The sequence below is a fragment of the Bos javanicus genome, chromosome 21 (assembly GCF_032452875.1).
Source record: "Bos javanicus breed banteng chromosome 21, ARS-OSU_banteng_1.0, whole genome shotgun sequence".
NCBI classification, from domain to species: Eukaryota; Metazoa; Chordata; class Mammalia; order Artiodactyla; family Bovidae; genus Bos; species Bos javanicus.
The window spans coordinates 27483565-27501857 of record NC_083888.1 but is presented as its reverse complement, the minus strand read 5'-3'; the positions used below and the strand labels follow the sequence as shown (position 1 = coordinate 27501857).

The 18293-nt window shown below is 41.6% G+C and overlaps 1 protein-coding gene across 1 annotated transcript; it reads left to right on the top strand.

The window, feature by feature from the left end:
* Positions 1-16927: 16927 nt before the first annotated feature.
* LOC133234282 (large ribosomal subunit protein uL22-like) lies at positions 16928-17522 on the top strand. The gene has a single exon (XM_061394621.1). The coding sequence runs from the start codon at positions 16967-16969 to the stop codon at positions 17519-17521; it is 555 nt and encodes a 184-aa protein (XP_061250605.1). The 5' UTR covers positions 16928-16966; the 3' UTR covers position 17522.
* Positions 17523-18293: the final 771 nt, after the last annotated feature.

The following is an 18293-nucleotide window of genomic DNA, read 5'->3' as shown; positions in this document are numbered from 1 at the left end:
CTAGCCATGGGACTCAACACCACCCAGGTTCCAGGGATCGGATACTGTTCCAAATTAGAGAGGTTGAAGGAGTCAACTAGGCTTTACTTTTTGTTTCTTTACTCTCATGCTGATGCTATTTTCAAGTATAGCTGATTTGCCTTTTTGTGCTTGTCCTCAGTGTATGATGGACTGATATAGTTATGGCATATACATACAGTGTATTTGCATTTTTTTATTCTTTTGCCATAGAGGTTGTTGAACAAGGTTGAGTAAAGTTCTCTGTGTTGAACATCAGTTTCCTCTGGAATATCTATTAGAGATACAGATTTTTTTGTACATGTGTAAGTAACGAAGGAGATACTATTGTTGGATTATCTATTACATATACATATTTAGATGTATGTGTTAGAGATAAGTGTTTCTGCATATATGTGTGTGGTAGGAAGGAAAGAAGTCAAGAGATAAACCTTGTAGAAAACTCATACACATACATATTTGTGTGAGTATGTTATGGATACAAAATTTAGTGCCTTTGTGGAAGGAGAGTGAAAAAGCTGGCTTAAAACTCAACATTCAAAAAACAAAGGTCATGGCATCCAGTCCCATCACTTCATGGCAAATAAGTGGGGAAACAATGGAAACAGTGACAGACTTATTTTCTTAGGCCCCAAAATCACTACAGATGGTAACTGCAACCATGAAATTAAAAGACTGTTGCTCCTTGGAAGAAAATACATAACAAACCTAGGCAGCATATTAAAAAGCAGAGACAATACTTTGCTGACAAAGGTCCGTCTAGTCAAAGCTATGGTTTTTTCCAGGAGTCATATATGGATGTGAGAGTTGGACCGTAAAGAAAGCTGAGCACCGAAGAATTGATGCTTTTGAACTATGGTGTTGGAGAAGACTCTTGAGAGTCCCTTGGACTGCAAGGAGATTAAACCAGTCAATCCTAAAGGAAATCAATCCTGAATGTTCATTGGAAGGACTGATGCTGAAGCTGAAGCTCCAATACTTTGACCACCTGATGCAAAGAACTGACTCTTTAAGAAAGACCCTGATGCTGGGAAAGATTGAAGGCGTGAGGAGAAGGGGATGACAGAGGATGAGATGGTTGGATGGCATCACCAACTCAATGGACATGAGTTTAAGCAAGCTCCAGGAGTTGATGATGGACAGGAAGGCCTGGCATGCTGCAGTCCATAGAGTCGCAAAGAGTCAGACGTGACTGAGCGACTGAACTGAACTGATGTGAAAAGGAAGAAGGAAGGAGATAATCTTTCCAGATTATCTGCTACAACTACAGATTTCTGTGTATACATTAGTACTGACCTCTTAATTCATCCCTGGACCTTTCGTTTTGAGGATTTTTTGGGAATTCTTTGTGTTTGAATCTCAGAGTCTCTTTTTATGTTGTAAATTACTTACTGTGTATCTCTCTTTTTAAAATTTTGCCTAGAAGGGACATCATCTGCTATTTTCTTCCTCTGTTGCTGATTTAGCTTAGTTTATGATCCTCCAAGGTTCCTCCTTGTGGGAACCATTGGCATAATTTCATGGCAGTTTTTCAAGTCTGAGTAATAGTCCATTGTATATATGTACCATATTTCTTTAAGATTTAGTCTTTCTATGGAATGTTTCTTTGGTCTGTGACTTGCCTATTGGAAGTAGCACTGAAGTGAACGTTGGGGTACATGTGTCATTTGATCTTTTTCATAACATAGGCCCAGGTGTGGGTATTAAAATCCTAGGCTTAGTTCTCTTGAAATTTTTCTTTTTTTTTTTTTTTTTTGAAATTTTTCATTGTTGCCTGTGGAGGCTGTCCTTTCTAGGGGCTGTTGCCAATGTCCATTCCCATGGAGCATGTAGGGGGATTCCATCATCTCTCAGCTCTTTCCCTCATTTACTGTTTGCATACAGTCAAGATAACCATTCTCTCAGATGGAATTTGATTTCTTGTTGTCGTTTTGATTGGTATTCCTCCTGTGATAAATAGGGATGCTGAGCATCTTGTCCCATGATCATTCAGTAGTTTTTCTTTCTTTTTTCCTTAAAGGGTATGAGGAAAACTGACCTTTGAAACTGGCTTCTTGAAAGTCAGTTGTGTTTGGAATTTATGTCTGCAATACCTACCGTAGGACGTTTTCTGATGGCAGCTATCATTAACAGCCCCTTGCGCCTTGTGAACTGGAGATGCCAATAAGCACCTGCCTTTAAGTTGTAGTTATAGAAAATGTCCACAAGGCGGCGGTACTTTTTCATGCCCAACTCTGGTTCCATCTGCAACCAGAGCCTTAGGGAAAGTAGGTTTCCTGTTGGGTGAATTAGAGTAGAATGTGCCTGAGCAAACACTCAAGGGCCTGTATCTCACTACTTCTTCCTCCTAAAGCTTCACCCCTCCTCTCCAGACTCATCAGTACCTGGGGAAGGGCTCCCTGGTGGGTGCTTAGGAGGCTGCCCTCTCAGGAGGGAGGCTTCAGCCGGGGTTCCAGCACCAGGGCCCTGGATACTTGGGGACTTTACCCTGGCCCTCAAAGCCAGAGGGTTGGGCCACCATTGTTGGAATGCACTACGGATTCTGGTCCCAGTCAGATCAAACCAGACAGTATAGGTTTAAGAGGAGTCTCTACAAAGGGCACTCTGCCAGGCTGTCTTGACTCACCCCAGTCCAGCCCTGGGACTCAAGCCTACTCAGATTCCAGTGATGGGACAGCAGCCCAAGTCACGGTGGTCAAAGGGAATAAACCAGGCATTACTTTTCTTTCCTTTAATCTCATGCTGATGCTATGCTAAAGTATACTCGATTTGCAGTTTTGTGCTTGTCCTAAGTGTACAATACCAGGACTTCCCTGGTGGCTTAGATGGTAAAGCGTCTGTCTACAATGCGAGAGACCTGGGTTCGATATCTGGGTCGGGAAGATTCCCTGGAGAAGGAAATGGCAACCCACTCCACTACTCGTGCCTAGAAAATCCCATGGACGGAGGAGCCTGGTGCAGGGTACTGCCCATGGGGTCACAAAGAGTCGGACACGACTTCACTTTAAGTGTACAATGGACTGATTCAGTTATGACGTATATATACAGCATATATACTTTTAAAAAATCCTTTTAAAAAACAGGATCCTTGTACTTTTAAATCCTTGTACTTTTAATAAATCCTTTCACCATAGAGGTTATTGAACAAGGTCGATTAAGGTTCTCTGCTGAACATCAGGGGCTTGTGGAACATTAAATTAAAGCTTTTTTTGTTCATGTGCAAGGAATGAAGGAAGGAGATAATCCTTGTGGATTATCTATTACAGCAACAGATTTTTATGTATATGTTAGAGATAAGTATTTTTGTGTATATGTGCATGGAGGAAGGATGGAAGGAAGGCAGGGGATAATTCTTGTGGATTACCTAATACAGATATTGATTTCTCTGGGTATGTTAGAGACAAAGATTTCTGTGCATATGTGGAAGGAAGGAGGTAATTATTTTGAATTCTCTATTACAGATAGAGATTCCTCTGTATATGTTAGAGATACAAATTTCTGTGTATATTTCAAAAGAAGGAAAGAGATAATCCTTCTGGATTATCTATTACAGATACAGATTTCTGTGTATATGCTAGCATTGACCTCCTAATTCATTATTTTGCTGTCACTTTTTCTTGGAACCTTCTGATTGTGTTTGAATTCTGAGTCACTGTGTTGTACATATGTTCCTTTGTATCTCTTTTTTTAATTTTTCCTAAAAATGGCATTATATGGTATTTTGTTTCTGTGTCTGGTTGACTTCACTTAGTCTATAGTCATCCAAATTATGATAGTTGCATAATAATTTCAGCAGCCATTTTTCATGGCTGAATAAGAGCCCATTGTATATATGTACCACATCTTCTCTAACCTTTAATCTTTCAAAAGACGTCTTGCTGGTTCTGTATCTTGACTATTGTAAGTAGTGCTGCAGTGAGCGCTGGGGTACGTGTGAATTTTTGAATGATGGTTTTCTCAGGATATAGGCCCAGGTGTGAGTATGTCATGCCTGAACTCTCATGGGCTGAACTCTCTTGAAATTTTATTTTCTGGCCTACAGAAGCTGTCCTTTCTATGGCTGTTGTCAATGTTCATTCCTACCGACCATTTAAGGGAGTTCCCTCTTCTCCCATCTCTCTCCCACATTTAATATTTGTAGACCTGTGAGGATGCCCATTCTGACAGGTAGGATGTAATTTCTTGTTGTCATTTTGATTGGCATTCCTCCTGTAATATTTAGGGATGTAGAGCATCTTGTCCTGTGGCCATTTGTTTGTTTGTTTGTTTGTTTTTTCATTAAAGGGTGTGAGGAAAATTTACCTGTTACAGTTGGCTTCTTGAAAGTCAGTTGTGTTTGGAATTTATTTCTGCAATACCTGCCCCAGGACCTTTCTAGTGGGCAGCTGTCATTAATAGCTCCACAAGCCTTGTAAATTGGAGGTGCTAGTAAGCACCAGTGCTCAATTTGTAGTTATAGGAGATGTCCACAAGATGGCAGCACTTTTCCATGCCCCATTCTGGTTCCTTGGGCAGTCTGATCCTTAAGGAAAGTCAGCTTCCTGTGCTGTGAATTAGAGTGGAATATGCCTGAGCAAACCCGCAAGGGCTTGTGTCTCACTACCTCTTCCCCCTAAAGCTGCACACTTTCCCTCCAGACCCATCCACACCTGGGCCAGAGCACCTGGTGAGGTGCCTAGGAGGCTGTGCTCACAGGAAGGAGGCTTGAATTGGGATCCCCAGCACCAACAGACTTGGAGTCTAAGTTACTTTTCCAGGGTTTGAGGCCAGATGGTCAGACAACCATCCTTTGGTTGAACTAGGGACTCTGGTCCCAGCTGGAGCAAACCAGACGGTACTCAGTTAAGGACACCCTGCTCAGCTGTTTGACCCCACTACATGGCAGTCATGGCTTCGAAGGCTGCTCAGACTCCAGGCATGGGTTAGCTATCCAAGTCAGGGAGGCGGGAGGAAATTAACTAGGCTTTGACTTCCTTTCCTTTTCTTTAATCTAATGCCAATGCTATATGGGAATATAGTTGATTTGTCATTTTTTGCTTGTCATCAGTATACAACCACCTGATTCTGTTATGATGTATGATTATATAAAGCATACCTGTTCTTTTTTTGGATTGTTTTGCCCTAGATGTTACTGCAGAATTTCAAGCAAAATTCCCTGTGCTGAACATCAGGTATTTGTGGAGTATCTGTTAGACATACAGATTTCTGTGTAAATGTGGATGGAATAAAGGAAGGAGATAATCCTTGCAAATTGTCTATTACAGATATAGATTTCTGTGTATATGTTAGAGATGCAAATTTTGTGTTTATGTGGGAGGGAGGAGCAAGGAAGGAGATATTCCTTGTGGATTATCTATTGAAGATACTGATTTACATATATATGAGGAAGGAAGGAGGTAATCCTTGTGGATTTTCTATTATAGATACAGATTTCTGTGTATATGTTAGAGATACAGATTTCTTTGTATGTATGGAAGAAAGGAATGAAGGTAGGAGATACTCCCTGTGGATTATCTATTACAGATACATATAGCTGTGTATATGTTAGTCACAAATTTCTAATTCATCCCTGGCCCTTCACTTTTTTGTGGAGGGGTGGGGAACACTTTGTGTCTGAATTCTCAGAGTCTCCTTTTGTGTTGTAAATGAGTTCCTTTGCATCTCTTTTATCATCTTGCATAGAAGAGAGGTAGTGTACTATTGTCTTCTCTTGACTGGCTGATTTGGTTAGTGTAAGTCAGACCTTCTTCATTATCCATCCCCGTGGCAACCAAGGGCACAGTTTCATAATTTCAGTGGCAGTTTTTCATGGCTGAGTAATAGTCCATTGTATACATGTATTGCGTCTTCTTTAAGCTTTAATCTGTCAGTGGACATTTTCCTGGGTCTGTGTTTTGTTATTGTAAGTAGTGCTGCAGTGAATATTGCATGATGGTTTTTTGAATGATGGTTTTTCAGATAAGCCAGGTGTGGGTATGTCAGAATTTAGGCTTAGTGGTTTTTTTTTGAAGATCTTTTTCTAGCATGTGGACTCTACACTTCTAGGGCTGTTGGTAATTTCCATTCCCACTGTGTTGGGTAGATTCCATCACTACCTGACTCTCTCCCACATGTATTGTTGCAGGCTTGTGAGGATGCCATTCTGATAGGTTGGATTTGGTTTCTTGTCATTTTGATTGGCATTTCTTCTGTAACAATTAGGGATGATGAGAATATTGTCCTGTGGCAGTTTGGGTGGTTTGTTTTTTTTTTTTCTTAAAGGATGTGAGGAATATTTACCTTTTCCAAGTGTCTTCTTGACAATCAATTGTGTTTGAAATTTATTTCTGCAATCTCTGCTGCAGGAGCATTTCTGAGAGTGTGCATGAGTGCATGCTAAGTCGCTTCAGTTGTGTCTGACTCTTTGCAACCCTATGGACCATAGCCCACCAGGCTCCTCTGTCCATGGGATTCTCCAGGCAAGAATACTGGAGTGGGTTATCAAGCCCTCCTCCAGGGGATCTTCCTGACCCAGGGATCAAACCAGCACCCTTACGTCTCCTGCATTGGCAGGCAGTTCTTTACCACTTTTGCCACCTAGGAAGCCCCAGTAGAATCGTAAAAAGTCATTAACAATTCACCTAGTCATATAGAAAGAGGTCAAGCTGTATCACCAGGGCAAACTATTAAACTTCACATGGAATGGTCAGACTGAAGCCTGCGATGTGGGAAGTATCCATTGACATGGTGGTCTCACCATGTGCCCCCTTGGCGATGACTGTATTGGCTCAAGGAACAGCTTATTGGGTAGTGGACCTTGGTCCCACCACAAGCCTTCCCTTTGAAGGAAGCAGTGCATATCTTTAAAACTGCTCAAAGATGCAAAACAGAGCGCATCGCCTTGAGTAACATGATATCGCATGTCCCTATAGTCAGACTAAGAAGAAAGGGAATAACTAAATATTTAATAAATCCTTATCTGTGAAAAAATTGTGAAGTTGAGATGTTAAACCTAATTTACTTTACACATCTGAAAATTAAAGAATCATCCTATAGTGCTCCTCATTGTTAATTGTTAGAGAAATGCATATCAAAACTTCAATGAGATACTACCTCAAACTGGTCAGAAAGGCCATCATTTAAAAATCTCCAAATAACAAGTGTTGCAGAGGGTGTGGAGAAAAGGGAAGGGAACCCTCCGACACTGTTGCTGGGAATGTAAATTGGTGCAGTCACTGTAGAGAACAGTATGGCGGTTCCTCAAAAACACTAAAAAGAGAGTTAGCATATGATCCAGCAATCCCACTTCTAGCCATACATCCAGACAAAGCAATAATTTGAAAAGACACATGCAGTATTCTAAAAGAATTTGTGCATACCAGCTGCAGATCTGACAAGAAACCTTACTCTCACGTCTGAGGTATGAAATTTGTTTTCACATATTGTCTACCATTTTTAGACTCTTGGTTCATACTCCATATAACCACACACTGTCATAATTAAATCCAATTTGAATTTTAGTTTTACTTTTCAGATGTGGTTTCCCTCCAGAAGCATAGGAACACTCCCTTTTCTCCAGGTCCTGTTTCCCTGGTATGGCATTTCAGACCTCAAAAACTGTTACTTGTTGAGAAGAATATCAATTTCATTCTAGTTCAGTTTGAAGAGAGAAGCAAAAAATCACTGGGCCTATTTTTTCTGTTTTCTTCATGATCACGGGGCCTATTTTTTCCATTTTCTTCATGGAGAAAAATAAAACTGTTAGAAGAAAAAGTACCAGTAGCTGATGTGCTCTTTGAGTCACTAATTACTTGCAGGAATTTTTTTTTTTCCCCAAGTGTGACCTTTCATTCATCTAGCAACAAATAACAGAAGAAAGTAGTTTGAAACGATGGCTTGCTTCTACCTAGAAATTCTAAACCAAAGAAACAACAGAAACTGCAAAATCGGATCGGGGTGCCAAGCTTTTAAGAATATTTTAGGTTTTCAAATAACTAGTATGCTTGCAATTACAACAATATATTTTAATTCTGATAAAGACTAAACTTTTCCAGAAGGTTTCCAGTTTGATCACCTCCTGCTGGAAACTTGGGATGCAGGAACCAGGCCAATTCCCGTCTATCTTTACAGGACACTGGGCTGCACTCATCTCCTCTGGATCCTGACCATCATGTGGCCATAGAAATTGGTAACATTGTTGTTTTGCCTGTTGAAGTATTTAATGACATAGATCCTTTCAGTTTCCTGATGTGGGTGAAGTGTGGAGCCCAGTGATGATTTCTTCTTCAAGAAATGTAGATCCTAGTTCCCACATAAGGGTGAGCCCCCTGTCCAACGATGAGAGACCCTGCATGTGGGTGACCTGTGCCTCCTGGGAGACCAGCCCTAGACTAGTTTGAACCTGACCAAGTTCTGTCTACATGGTAGATTTAGACCTCTCTAAGTCCTGTCTACACTGATGATGTTAAGACGAGATGTTTAGACATGTGCTTTCTGCAATGACATTTAGGCCTGACTGTACTCTCTGCACTGGGACATGGGGACCCGGGTGGAGGCCTGGCCTGGCCTCTGTCTAGGAAACTCCGTGCCTGCGTCTGAGCGTCAACACTCAGATGTCTGGGCTCTGGGGCTGGGGTGGGCTTCTCTGGGAACCGTGGTCTCCTCTGCGTGGGCTTCCCTGGCCCTCCCAGGGGTCAGTGCTGCGGTCGGGCTCCTAGTCTGTTTCCTGCCAGGTTCACCTCCCTGGGGCTCATGGAGACCCCTCAGGTGGCTACCTGGTAATCATTCCAATGTTCCAGCACATTCAGGTTGAGTAGGAAGGCAGGGTCACCTGGTGAATTGATTGCAGGGTGCAGGGATCGGGCAAAAAGTCAATGGGCAGCAGGTGAGGTTGCTGCCGTGCTCTCCTTCCAGTCAACTCTCTCCTCCAAAGAGAACAGACCTGCCCCTTGTCTCCCCGCCCTGCGTCTGGCGTGTGTTCTCAACACCTCAGTGGAACAAGAAAGGAGCAACCCTGCCAGACCCAAGGTAGTGTGTTCAACATTATCATGACAGCTGTAAAAACAGTTAATATCACAGCAGAACCAAAGTGGGGTGGGGGAAAGGAGAACTTCTCTGGGACAAGTGTGGGGACAGGAGACCAAGCCTACACTTATTTCTGCCATCCCAGCAGTGACAGGAACCCACTTGTTTCCACCTCTGGGGCCCAACCAGCAGAGACTCGGTGTCCTAACCAAGGGCCGTGGGCCCCGGTGCAGGGTCTGGGGATCGTGTGGGTCTCACCCCTTCCACGTGGGTCAGGATCCTGTGTACACGGAGACCACATGTCTGCTCTTTACCTGCAGTGTGTCCGGTCTCCTCTGAGATTCTGTGTCTGAGTTGAGGGTGTTGCCCTGATTAATCTGTGGTTCTTTTTCTACTCTTTAACTTTGGCATTCACATGAGGTCAGGCATCTTTGGGCAGGTTGCTGCTCTGTGTTCTGCTGGTGGTGTCACATTAATATCAGCATATCACACAGCTTATCATAGGGGTCACCACTGTCTGGTGTCCCCTAGATTGAGCTCAAGTAATTCAATTTGTGATTTGTTATTTTATATTGGAGCAGAGTTGATTTCCAGTGTGTGTTTGTCTTAGGTGTATATGTTATACATAGACATATATCTATCCTTTTATCAATTTTGCCTCATAGGATATTACCATTTTTTTTCAGTAGAGTTCCCTGTTCTATTCTATAGGTCCTTTTTCATTATCAATTTGATATATATTAGTGTGTATATTTTCATTCCAAACTTGTAATTTATCCCTCCCTTCTAACTTTGTTTTGATAATCGTAATTTTGTTTTCTCAGTCTATGAGTCTGTTTCTATTTTGTTCGTTAGTTCATTGGTATGAATTTATAGACCCAACCTGTCTGTGATGTCTTAGGATATTTGTCTTTTTGCCTGACTTACCTTACTTAGTATGATAATTTCATGGCACATCTATGCTGCTGTCAAAATCATTATTTTTTCTGTTTTTTGACTGAGTAGTATTCCAGTTTATAGATGTACCATGTAGTCTTCATTTTTCTGTCACATTTTGGTGGATTGTATATCTTGGCTGTTGTAAATGGTGCTACCTTGAAAATTGGAGGGCATGTGTCATTTCAAATGAATTTCTCCAGATCTAAGCCTGGGAGGGATTGCAGGATCATATGATACATCTATGTTTAGTTTTTCAGGGAACCTCCATGCTGTTTTCCATAGTGGCTTCACCATTTACATTCCCACTGAGACTGTAGGAGGATTCCCTTTTAAGTACATCCTCTGCAGTATTATTCTTGGTAGACCTTTTCAATGATGGACATTGTGACCAGTGTGAGGTGATATCTTATTGTAGTTTGATTGGCATTGATTTAATAATTACTGATGTGGAGTATCTTTCCATATGCTTTTATTATTTTATACCTTATGAGTACAATTTACCTCTTGAAACTGACTTCTTGAAACTTGGCCCTGTCTGGAATTCTTTTCTCCTAACTTACCCCAGGACATTTCTTGAGGGCAGGTGTCATTTACAGCCCCGTCAGACTTGTGACTATTAAGAGCCTTTCAGCACCTGTTTTATGGCTTCCCTGCTGGCTCAGTGGTAAAGAATAAGCCTGCAAAGCAGGAGACTTGCAAGAGACATTGGTTCAATCCCTGGGTCAGGAAGATCCCCTGGGGAAGGAAATGGCAACCCACTCCAGTATTTTTGCCTGGGAAATCCTATGGACAGAGTGGCCTGATGGGCTGCAGACCATGGGGTCACAAAACAGTTGGACACAACTGAGTAACTAAACAACAACGGCACCTGTTTTAAGGTGTATATATTGATCTGAACCAGCTAACCACTCCCTGCCCCCCCTTTCCCTTTTGGCAAGCATAACTTTCTTTCCTAAGTCTGTGAATCTGTTTCTCTTTTGTAATGAAGGTCATTTGTATCCATTTTTAGACTCCACCAGAAGGGATATTCTATGATATCTCTCTTTCCCTGTCTCACTTACTTCACTTAGTATGATGGTCTCTGGTTTCTTCCCTGTAACTGCAAATGGCATATTTCATCCTTATATATGTCTGAGTAATACTGCTCTGGGTATATGTACCCCATTTCCTGTATCCTTTCATCTGTCCTAGTATACTTAAGTTGCTTCCTTGTCTTGGCTATTGTCATGATCTTTGGAGTGCAAGTGTGTTTTTAAATTTTGGTTTTCTCTGCATCTAATCCTAGATATGAAATTGCTACATGGCTTGGTACTTCTATGTTTAATTTTTTAAGACCTTCCATAATGTATTCCCTAGTGGGTGTACCATATTATATTCCTACCAACAGTGTACAAGAGTTTCCTTTTCTTCACATCCTCTGCAGAATTTATTGCTCTAGGTTTTTTGATATAGCCATTCTGATCAGTGTTGGGTGACACCTTGTTGAACATTTGATTTGTCTTTCTCTAAGAACTATTGAAGCTGAGCAACTTTTGATGTGCTTTATGGCCATCTCTATGACCTCTCTGGAGAAATGTGCATTTAGATCTTTTGGCAATTTTTTATTGAGATTTTTTATTGTTGTTGTTGTTTATATGAGGTTGTACTAGTGATTTGTATGTGTTTGTTTCAGGTATACAGGAACTCGGTTCAGTTATATTAATACATAATATTCATCTTTTGTTAGAGTGATCATTCTGACTGATGGGATTTGATTTCTCATCGTCATTTTGATTGGCATTCCTCTTGTAATAATTAGGGATGCTGAGCATCTTGTCCTGTGAAGGTATGGTTTTTTGTTGTTTTTCCTCGTTATCATTGTGAGGAAACTATACCTATTGGACTTAACTTTTTGATAATGGGTTGTGCTTCTAATTTATTTCTGGAATATTCTCCCGAGGACCTTTCTGTCCTAGGGGCAACTGTCACTGATAGCCCCCAGGGTCTTGTGAATTGGAGGTATCAGTAAGCACAGTTCAGGCTTCCTGGTGACTCAGATGGTAAAGAATCTGCCTGCAATGTAGAAGACCCGGGTTCAGTCCCTGGGTCGGGAAGATTCCATGGAGAAAGGAATGGCAACCCACTCCAGTATTCTTGTCTGGGCAATCCCATGTTCAGAGTAGCCTGGCGGGTAAGCACAGGTGGTCAAGTTGTAGTTACAGAAAATGTCCACACAGTGGCAACAGATTTTCATTCCCAACTCTGGTTTTTGGGACAACTGGAATCTAAGAAAAAGCTGGCTTCCTAGGCTGTGAACTGGAGTGGAATGTGCCTGAGCAAACTCCCAAGGGCTTGTGTCTCACTACTTGTTCCCCCTAAAGCTTTACCTGTTTCCTCCAGACTCATCCCAGCTGGGACATCCCTGCTGAGGTGCTGCACTCTCAAGAAGGAGGCTTAAGCTGTGAACCCCAGCACCAGAACTGAAAGCTAGGTGGCATTTCCAAGGTCCTTGAGGCCAGATGATTGTCACATCCTTGGGTGCACTAGGGACTATGATCCATGTCACAGCAAGCCAGAATATACACGTTTAAGAGGGGGCTCAGTTAAGGGCACCCTGTTTGGTGGTTTCAGCCCCACCCCAGTGCAGCCTTTGGACCAAAGCCTGCTCAGGCTGCAGCAATGGGATAGCAGCCAGGGTCAGGAAGTCGGCAGGAATAAACTAGACAAGGCTTTTCTTTTTTTATTCTTTTTTTAAATTTCATGCCTGTGGCATGCTGGAGTATAGTCACTGTGTGCAGTGCTGTGCCTGTTGTCAGAATCCAGCCACCTGATTGAGTTATGACGTGTACGTAAAGCATGTGCATTCTTTTTGGATTCATCTGCTGTAGGAGTTATTGCAGAAGGTGGAGCAAAGTTCCCTGTGTTGAATACCTGATACCATACAAGGACATGGTATCTGTTACATATACAGAGTTCTGTGGATATGGCAGAGATACAGATTTCTATGGAAGGAAGATATATATTTCTGTGGAAGGGGATAATCCTTGTGGGTTATCTACTACAGATACACATTTCTGTGTTTATGTTAATCCTGACTTCCTAATTCATCCCTGGCCCTTTGGTTTTATTTATTTACTTATTTGTTTATTGGAATTCTTTGTGTTGAATTCTCACAGTCTCTCTTTATGTTGTAATTGAATTCCTTTGTATCTCATTTTGCCTAGAAGGAACATCATAGTCTTCCTTTGTCTGGCTGACTTCACTTAGTGTATGATCCTCCAAGATCTATCCCTGTGGCTACCAGAGACATAATTTCATGATTTCAGCAGTTGTTCTTCATGGCTAAGTTCATTTTCTGAATATACCATATCATTCTTTTTAGGCTTCAATCTAAAAGTGGACATTTTGCTGGGTCTTTGTTCAGGCTGCTTTAACTAGTGCTGAAGTGAACACTGGGGTGCATGTGGCTTCTTGAAAGATGGTTTTCTTGGGATATAGGCCCAGGTGTGGGAATGTCAGATGGTAGGCTTAGCTCACATTTATTTTTTGTAGACTTGTGAGGGTGGCCAATCTGGTGAGATTTGGTTTCTCATTGTCATTTTGGTTGGCATTTTTCCTGTAATAATTAGGGATGCTCAGCATCTTGTCCTGTGGCAGTAAGTTTGTTTATTTTTCTCCTTCATGGTTGTGAGGAAAATTTACCAGTTGTAGTTGACTTTTTTGAAAGTCAGTCGGGTTTGTAATTTTTCTGCAATACTCACTCCAAGACCTTTCCTGAAGGCAGCTGTCATTAACAGCCCCCGAGGTCTGGTGAATCGGAGGTAATGGTAAGCGCAGGTGGTCAAGTTGTAGTTACAAAAAATGTCCACAAGGCGGCAGCACTTTTCCACACCCAAATGATTCCTCAGGCAACCAGAGCCTAAGGAAGTGTCGGCTTCCTAGGCTGTGAATTAGAGTGGAATGTGCCTGAACAAACACCCAAGGGCTTAGTCTCAATACTTGTTCCCTCTAAAGCTTCACCCCTTTCCTGCAGACTAATCCCAACCTGACCACAGCACCCTGATGAGATGCCTAGGAGGCTGCACTCTCAGGAAGAAGGCTTGACCAGGGGACCCCAGCACCAGAAGATGTGGAAGCTAGGTGACTTCTCCAAGGTCATTGAGGCCAAAGTGTCAGGACACCATCAATTGTGTGCCCTAGGAACTGTGGTCCCTGCCACATCAAACCATAAAGTACAGATTTAAGAGGGGCCTTAATGAAGAGCAACCAGCCTGGTCGATTCAACCCCATCACAGTCCAGCCATGAAGACAACCTGCTGAAGCTCCAAAATTGGGATGGAAGCCCAAGTCAGGTGAATATTTCATGTCTGAGGACGAGATTGTTGGATGGCATCTATTATTCATGTACAGAATGAGATGGTTGGATGGCATCGCCGACTTAATGGACATGAGTTTGAGCAAGCTCCAGGAGATGGTGAAGGACAGGGAAACCTAGCGTGCTGCAGTCCATAGGGTCGCAAAGGGTCAGACATGACTAAGTGACTAAACAACAGTATATCCTATATGAACACACAGGTGAAAATTTAATGAATGAAAATTCAATTTTCTATATTTCAGATGTGAAAAACATGTGCATATTTCATATAAGAAAATAGAATTTTCTGTATTTCTTATACCAAAGTAGGCATGACTTTTCATGTATAAAAAGATGGGTGTGTAATTCATGGGTGAAAATGGAATTTTAAAAATTTTATATATGAAAACATGGGTGTATATTTCATGGATGAAAATGGAATTTTCCATATTTCATATATGGAAACATGGATGCACATTTCACATATGAAAATAGAATTTTCTGTATTTCATGTATAAGTCATCAGTGCATATTTCAAGGATGAAAATAGAACTTTATGTCATGTATGAAAACATGGGTACATATTTCATATATGAAAAAGAATTTTTGATATTTCATATATGAAGCTTTGGGTGCATATTTCATATAAAAATAAGATTTTTATACTTCATATATGACACTGGGTGCATGTTTCATATATGAACATAGAATTTTCCATATTTCTCATATGAAAATATGGGTGTGTGTCATACATAGAAATAGAATTTTTTGTATTTCATAGATGAAAATATAGATGCATTTTTCATATATGAAAGCATTTTTCACATTTCACACAGCAAAATATATGTGTATATTTAATATATGAATAGACAATTTTCTATATTTCACAGATATACATATAGGTGCAAATTTCATATATGAATAGAGAATTTCCTATATCATAGGTGAAAATATAGGTGCATATTTCATATGCAAAACAGAATTTTATATATTTCATAAATGAAAAGATAGGTGAAAATTTTATATATGAAAATAGAATTTTCTATATCATAGCTGAAAATAGTTGTATATTTCATATATGAAAGTAGAATTTTCTATATTTCTATAAGCCCAGCTGTGATAATGTCAGATCCTAGGCTTAGTGTCTTGATAGCTTTTATTCAGGCATGCCGACATTGTCCTTTTTTGTGGTTGTTGCCAGTGTACGTTCCCACTGACAGTGTAGGAGTTTTCCCATTACTCCAAACTCACTCCTGCATTTATTGTTTGTACACTTGAGGATGGCCATTCTGACTGGTGGGATTTAATTTCTCTTTGTCAGTTTGATTGGCTTTCCTCCTGTAATGATTAAGGATGCTGAGCATACATCCTGTCCTAGGTGGAGGTATGGGGTTTGTTGGGTTTTTTTTACCCTTTAAGGGTGTAAGGAAAATAGACCTGTGGCAGCTGGCTTCCTGGAAGTTGTTTTGTGTTTGGGACTTAATCTTGCAGTACCCGCCACAGACATTTCCTGAGGGCAGCGGTCAAGAGCAGCCGCCCAGCCCTTGTGAATTAGAGGTGCCAGTAAGCGCCGGTGATCCGTTGTAGTTACAGGAAATGTCCACAAGGCGGCAGCACTTTTGATGCCCACCTCTAGTTCTTGGAGCAAGCAGAGGCTTCGAGAAGTCAGCTTCCTGTGCTGTGAAAAAGAGTGGAATGTGCCTGAGCAACCACTGAAGGGCTTGTGTCTCACTGCTTTTTCCTCCTAAAGTATCACACACACACCCTTCTTGATAGCATCACTTTTTCCACCTTAGCCCTCTTGATAGCTTTCTTTGTGAACATTCAGAGACTGTCCATGTACTAGTTATAGTCAGTGTATATTTCCACCTACAGCTTAGGGGATCCTTTTCCTTCCATGCTGTCTCCCGTATTTATAGTTTGTCAAATTTGACAATGGCCATTGTGATTGGTGGGATCTGATTTACATTGTCGTTTTGATTGGCATTCCTGCAGCCTTTAGGGATGCTGAGCATCTTGTCTTGCAGTGGAGGTTTGATTTTGTTTTTTTGTTTTGTTTTGTTTTTTCTTTAAAGGGTGTGAGGACAATTTACCTTTGGCAGTTGGCTTTCTGACAGTTGGCTGGTTTGGGAATATATTTCTCCAATACCTGCCCCAAGGCATTTCCTGAGGACAGCTATCATGAACAGAACTTCAACCCCTGTGAATTGAGGTACATCATCAAGTTGTAGTTACAGAAAATGTCCACAAGAAGGCAGCACTTTTGCCTGCCCAGCATTGGTACCTGGGGCAACCAGATCCTTAGGGCCCGTTGGCTTCCTGGGCTGTGAAACAGAGTGGAATGTGACTGAGCAAGCAGGAAAGGGCTTGAGACTCACTACTTCGTCCCCTGAAAGCCTCACACACGCATCCTGTCCAGATTAATGTTTTCCAGGTCCAGAGCACACTGCTGAGAGTGCTTAGGTGCCTAGGAGGCTGCCCTCTCAGGAAGGAGGCTTGAGCTGGGAACCCCAGTGCCAGGAAAGGTCGAGGTTAGCTGAATCTTGCCTTCAAATTCCTGGAGGCCTTCATACCATGTGGGACTCTGGTCCCAGCCAGAATGTAGCAGATAGTGGGCCTTTAAAAATGGTTCAACAGCCTTTTCCAGTAAGTGGCCTGAGGTGACCCCTAAAAATGGTGCGCTATTCACTTGACCCAGAAAACCCCACAAAATCATGCAAATCAAGAGGTTCAAATCTTCGTGTTCACTTTAAGAACACTCGTGAAACTGCCCAGGCCATAAAGGGAATGCATATCCGAAAAGCCACCAAGTATCTGAAGGATGTCACTTTACAGAAACAATGTGTGCCATTCCGTCGTTACAACGGTGGAGTTGGTAGGTATGCACAGGCTAAACAGTGGGGCTGGACGCAGGGTCGGTGGCCCAAAAAGAGTGCTGAATTTTTACTACACATGCTCAAAAATGCAGAGAGTCATGCTGAACTTAAGGGCTCAGATGTAGATTCTCTGGTCGTTGAGCACATCCAAGTGAACAAAGCCCCCAAGATGCGGCGCAGGACTTACAGAGCTCACGGTCAGATCAACCCCTACATAAGCTCTCCATGCCACATTGAGATGATCCTTACTGAAAAAGAACAGATTGTTCCTAAACCAGAAGAGGAGGTTGCACAGAAGAAAAAGATATCCCAGAAGAAACTGAAGAAACAAAAACTTATGGCCCAGGAATAAATGCCACAAAAAAATAAATGCAAATAAAAGTAAAAAAAAAAAAAATGGTTCAACAAAGGGCACTGTGCCAGGCTGTGTCAACCCCACCCCAGTCTGGGAGTGGGACCCCAGCCTGCTCAGCTTCCAGGGATGGGATTGCATCCCAAGTCAGGGAGATAGATAAGAGAGCAGGCACTCCGTTTCTTTCCTGTGCTTTAACCTTTTGCCAATGCTACTTTGCAGAATAGTTGATCTGCAGTGTTGTGACTGTTGTCAGTGTACAGCTGCCTGACTCAGTATTACGTATCTGTGAGGTATCTCTTTTTTTTTTTTTTTTTTAACCTTTGCCATAGAAGTTCAAGCAAAGTGCTGAGCATCAGGTCCTTGTGGAATATCTATCTCAGATACACTTCTGTGATACAAAGAAGGAAGGTAGTAGATCATTTTTGTGAATTCTCTCAGAGATAACAATTTCTTTGTATAGGTTAGAGATACGGATCTGTGTACATGTGGAAGGAAGGAAAATAGGAAGAAAGGGTAATCCTTGTGGATTATCTACTACAGATACAGATTTCTTGTCTGTGTAGGTACCTACCTCCTAATTCATTCCAGACCCTTCAATTTTTTTGTTTCTGGAACCCTTTGTTTGACTTTGAATTCTCAGAGTCCCTCTTTGGGTTGTAAATTTGTTGCCTTCTATGTCTGTTTTTATTTTTCCTGGAAGGTATCTCATATACCATCATCTTCCTTTGCCTGACTGACTTCCCTTGGTGCATGATCCTTCAAGGTCCTT

Bases quoted from the DNA above. Each gene is read 5' to 3' on its own strand.
- LOC133234282 (XM_061394621.1), top strand. From the start codon at position 16,967: ATGGTGCGCTATTCACTTGACCCAGAAAACCCCACAAAATCATGCAAA.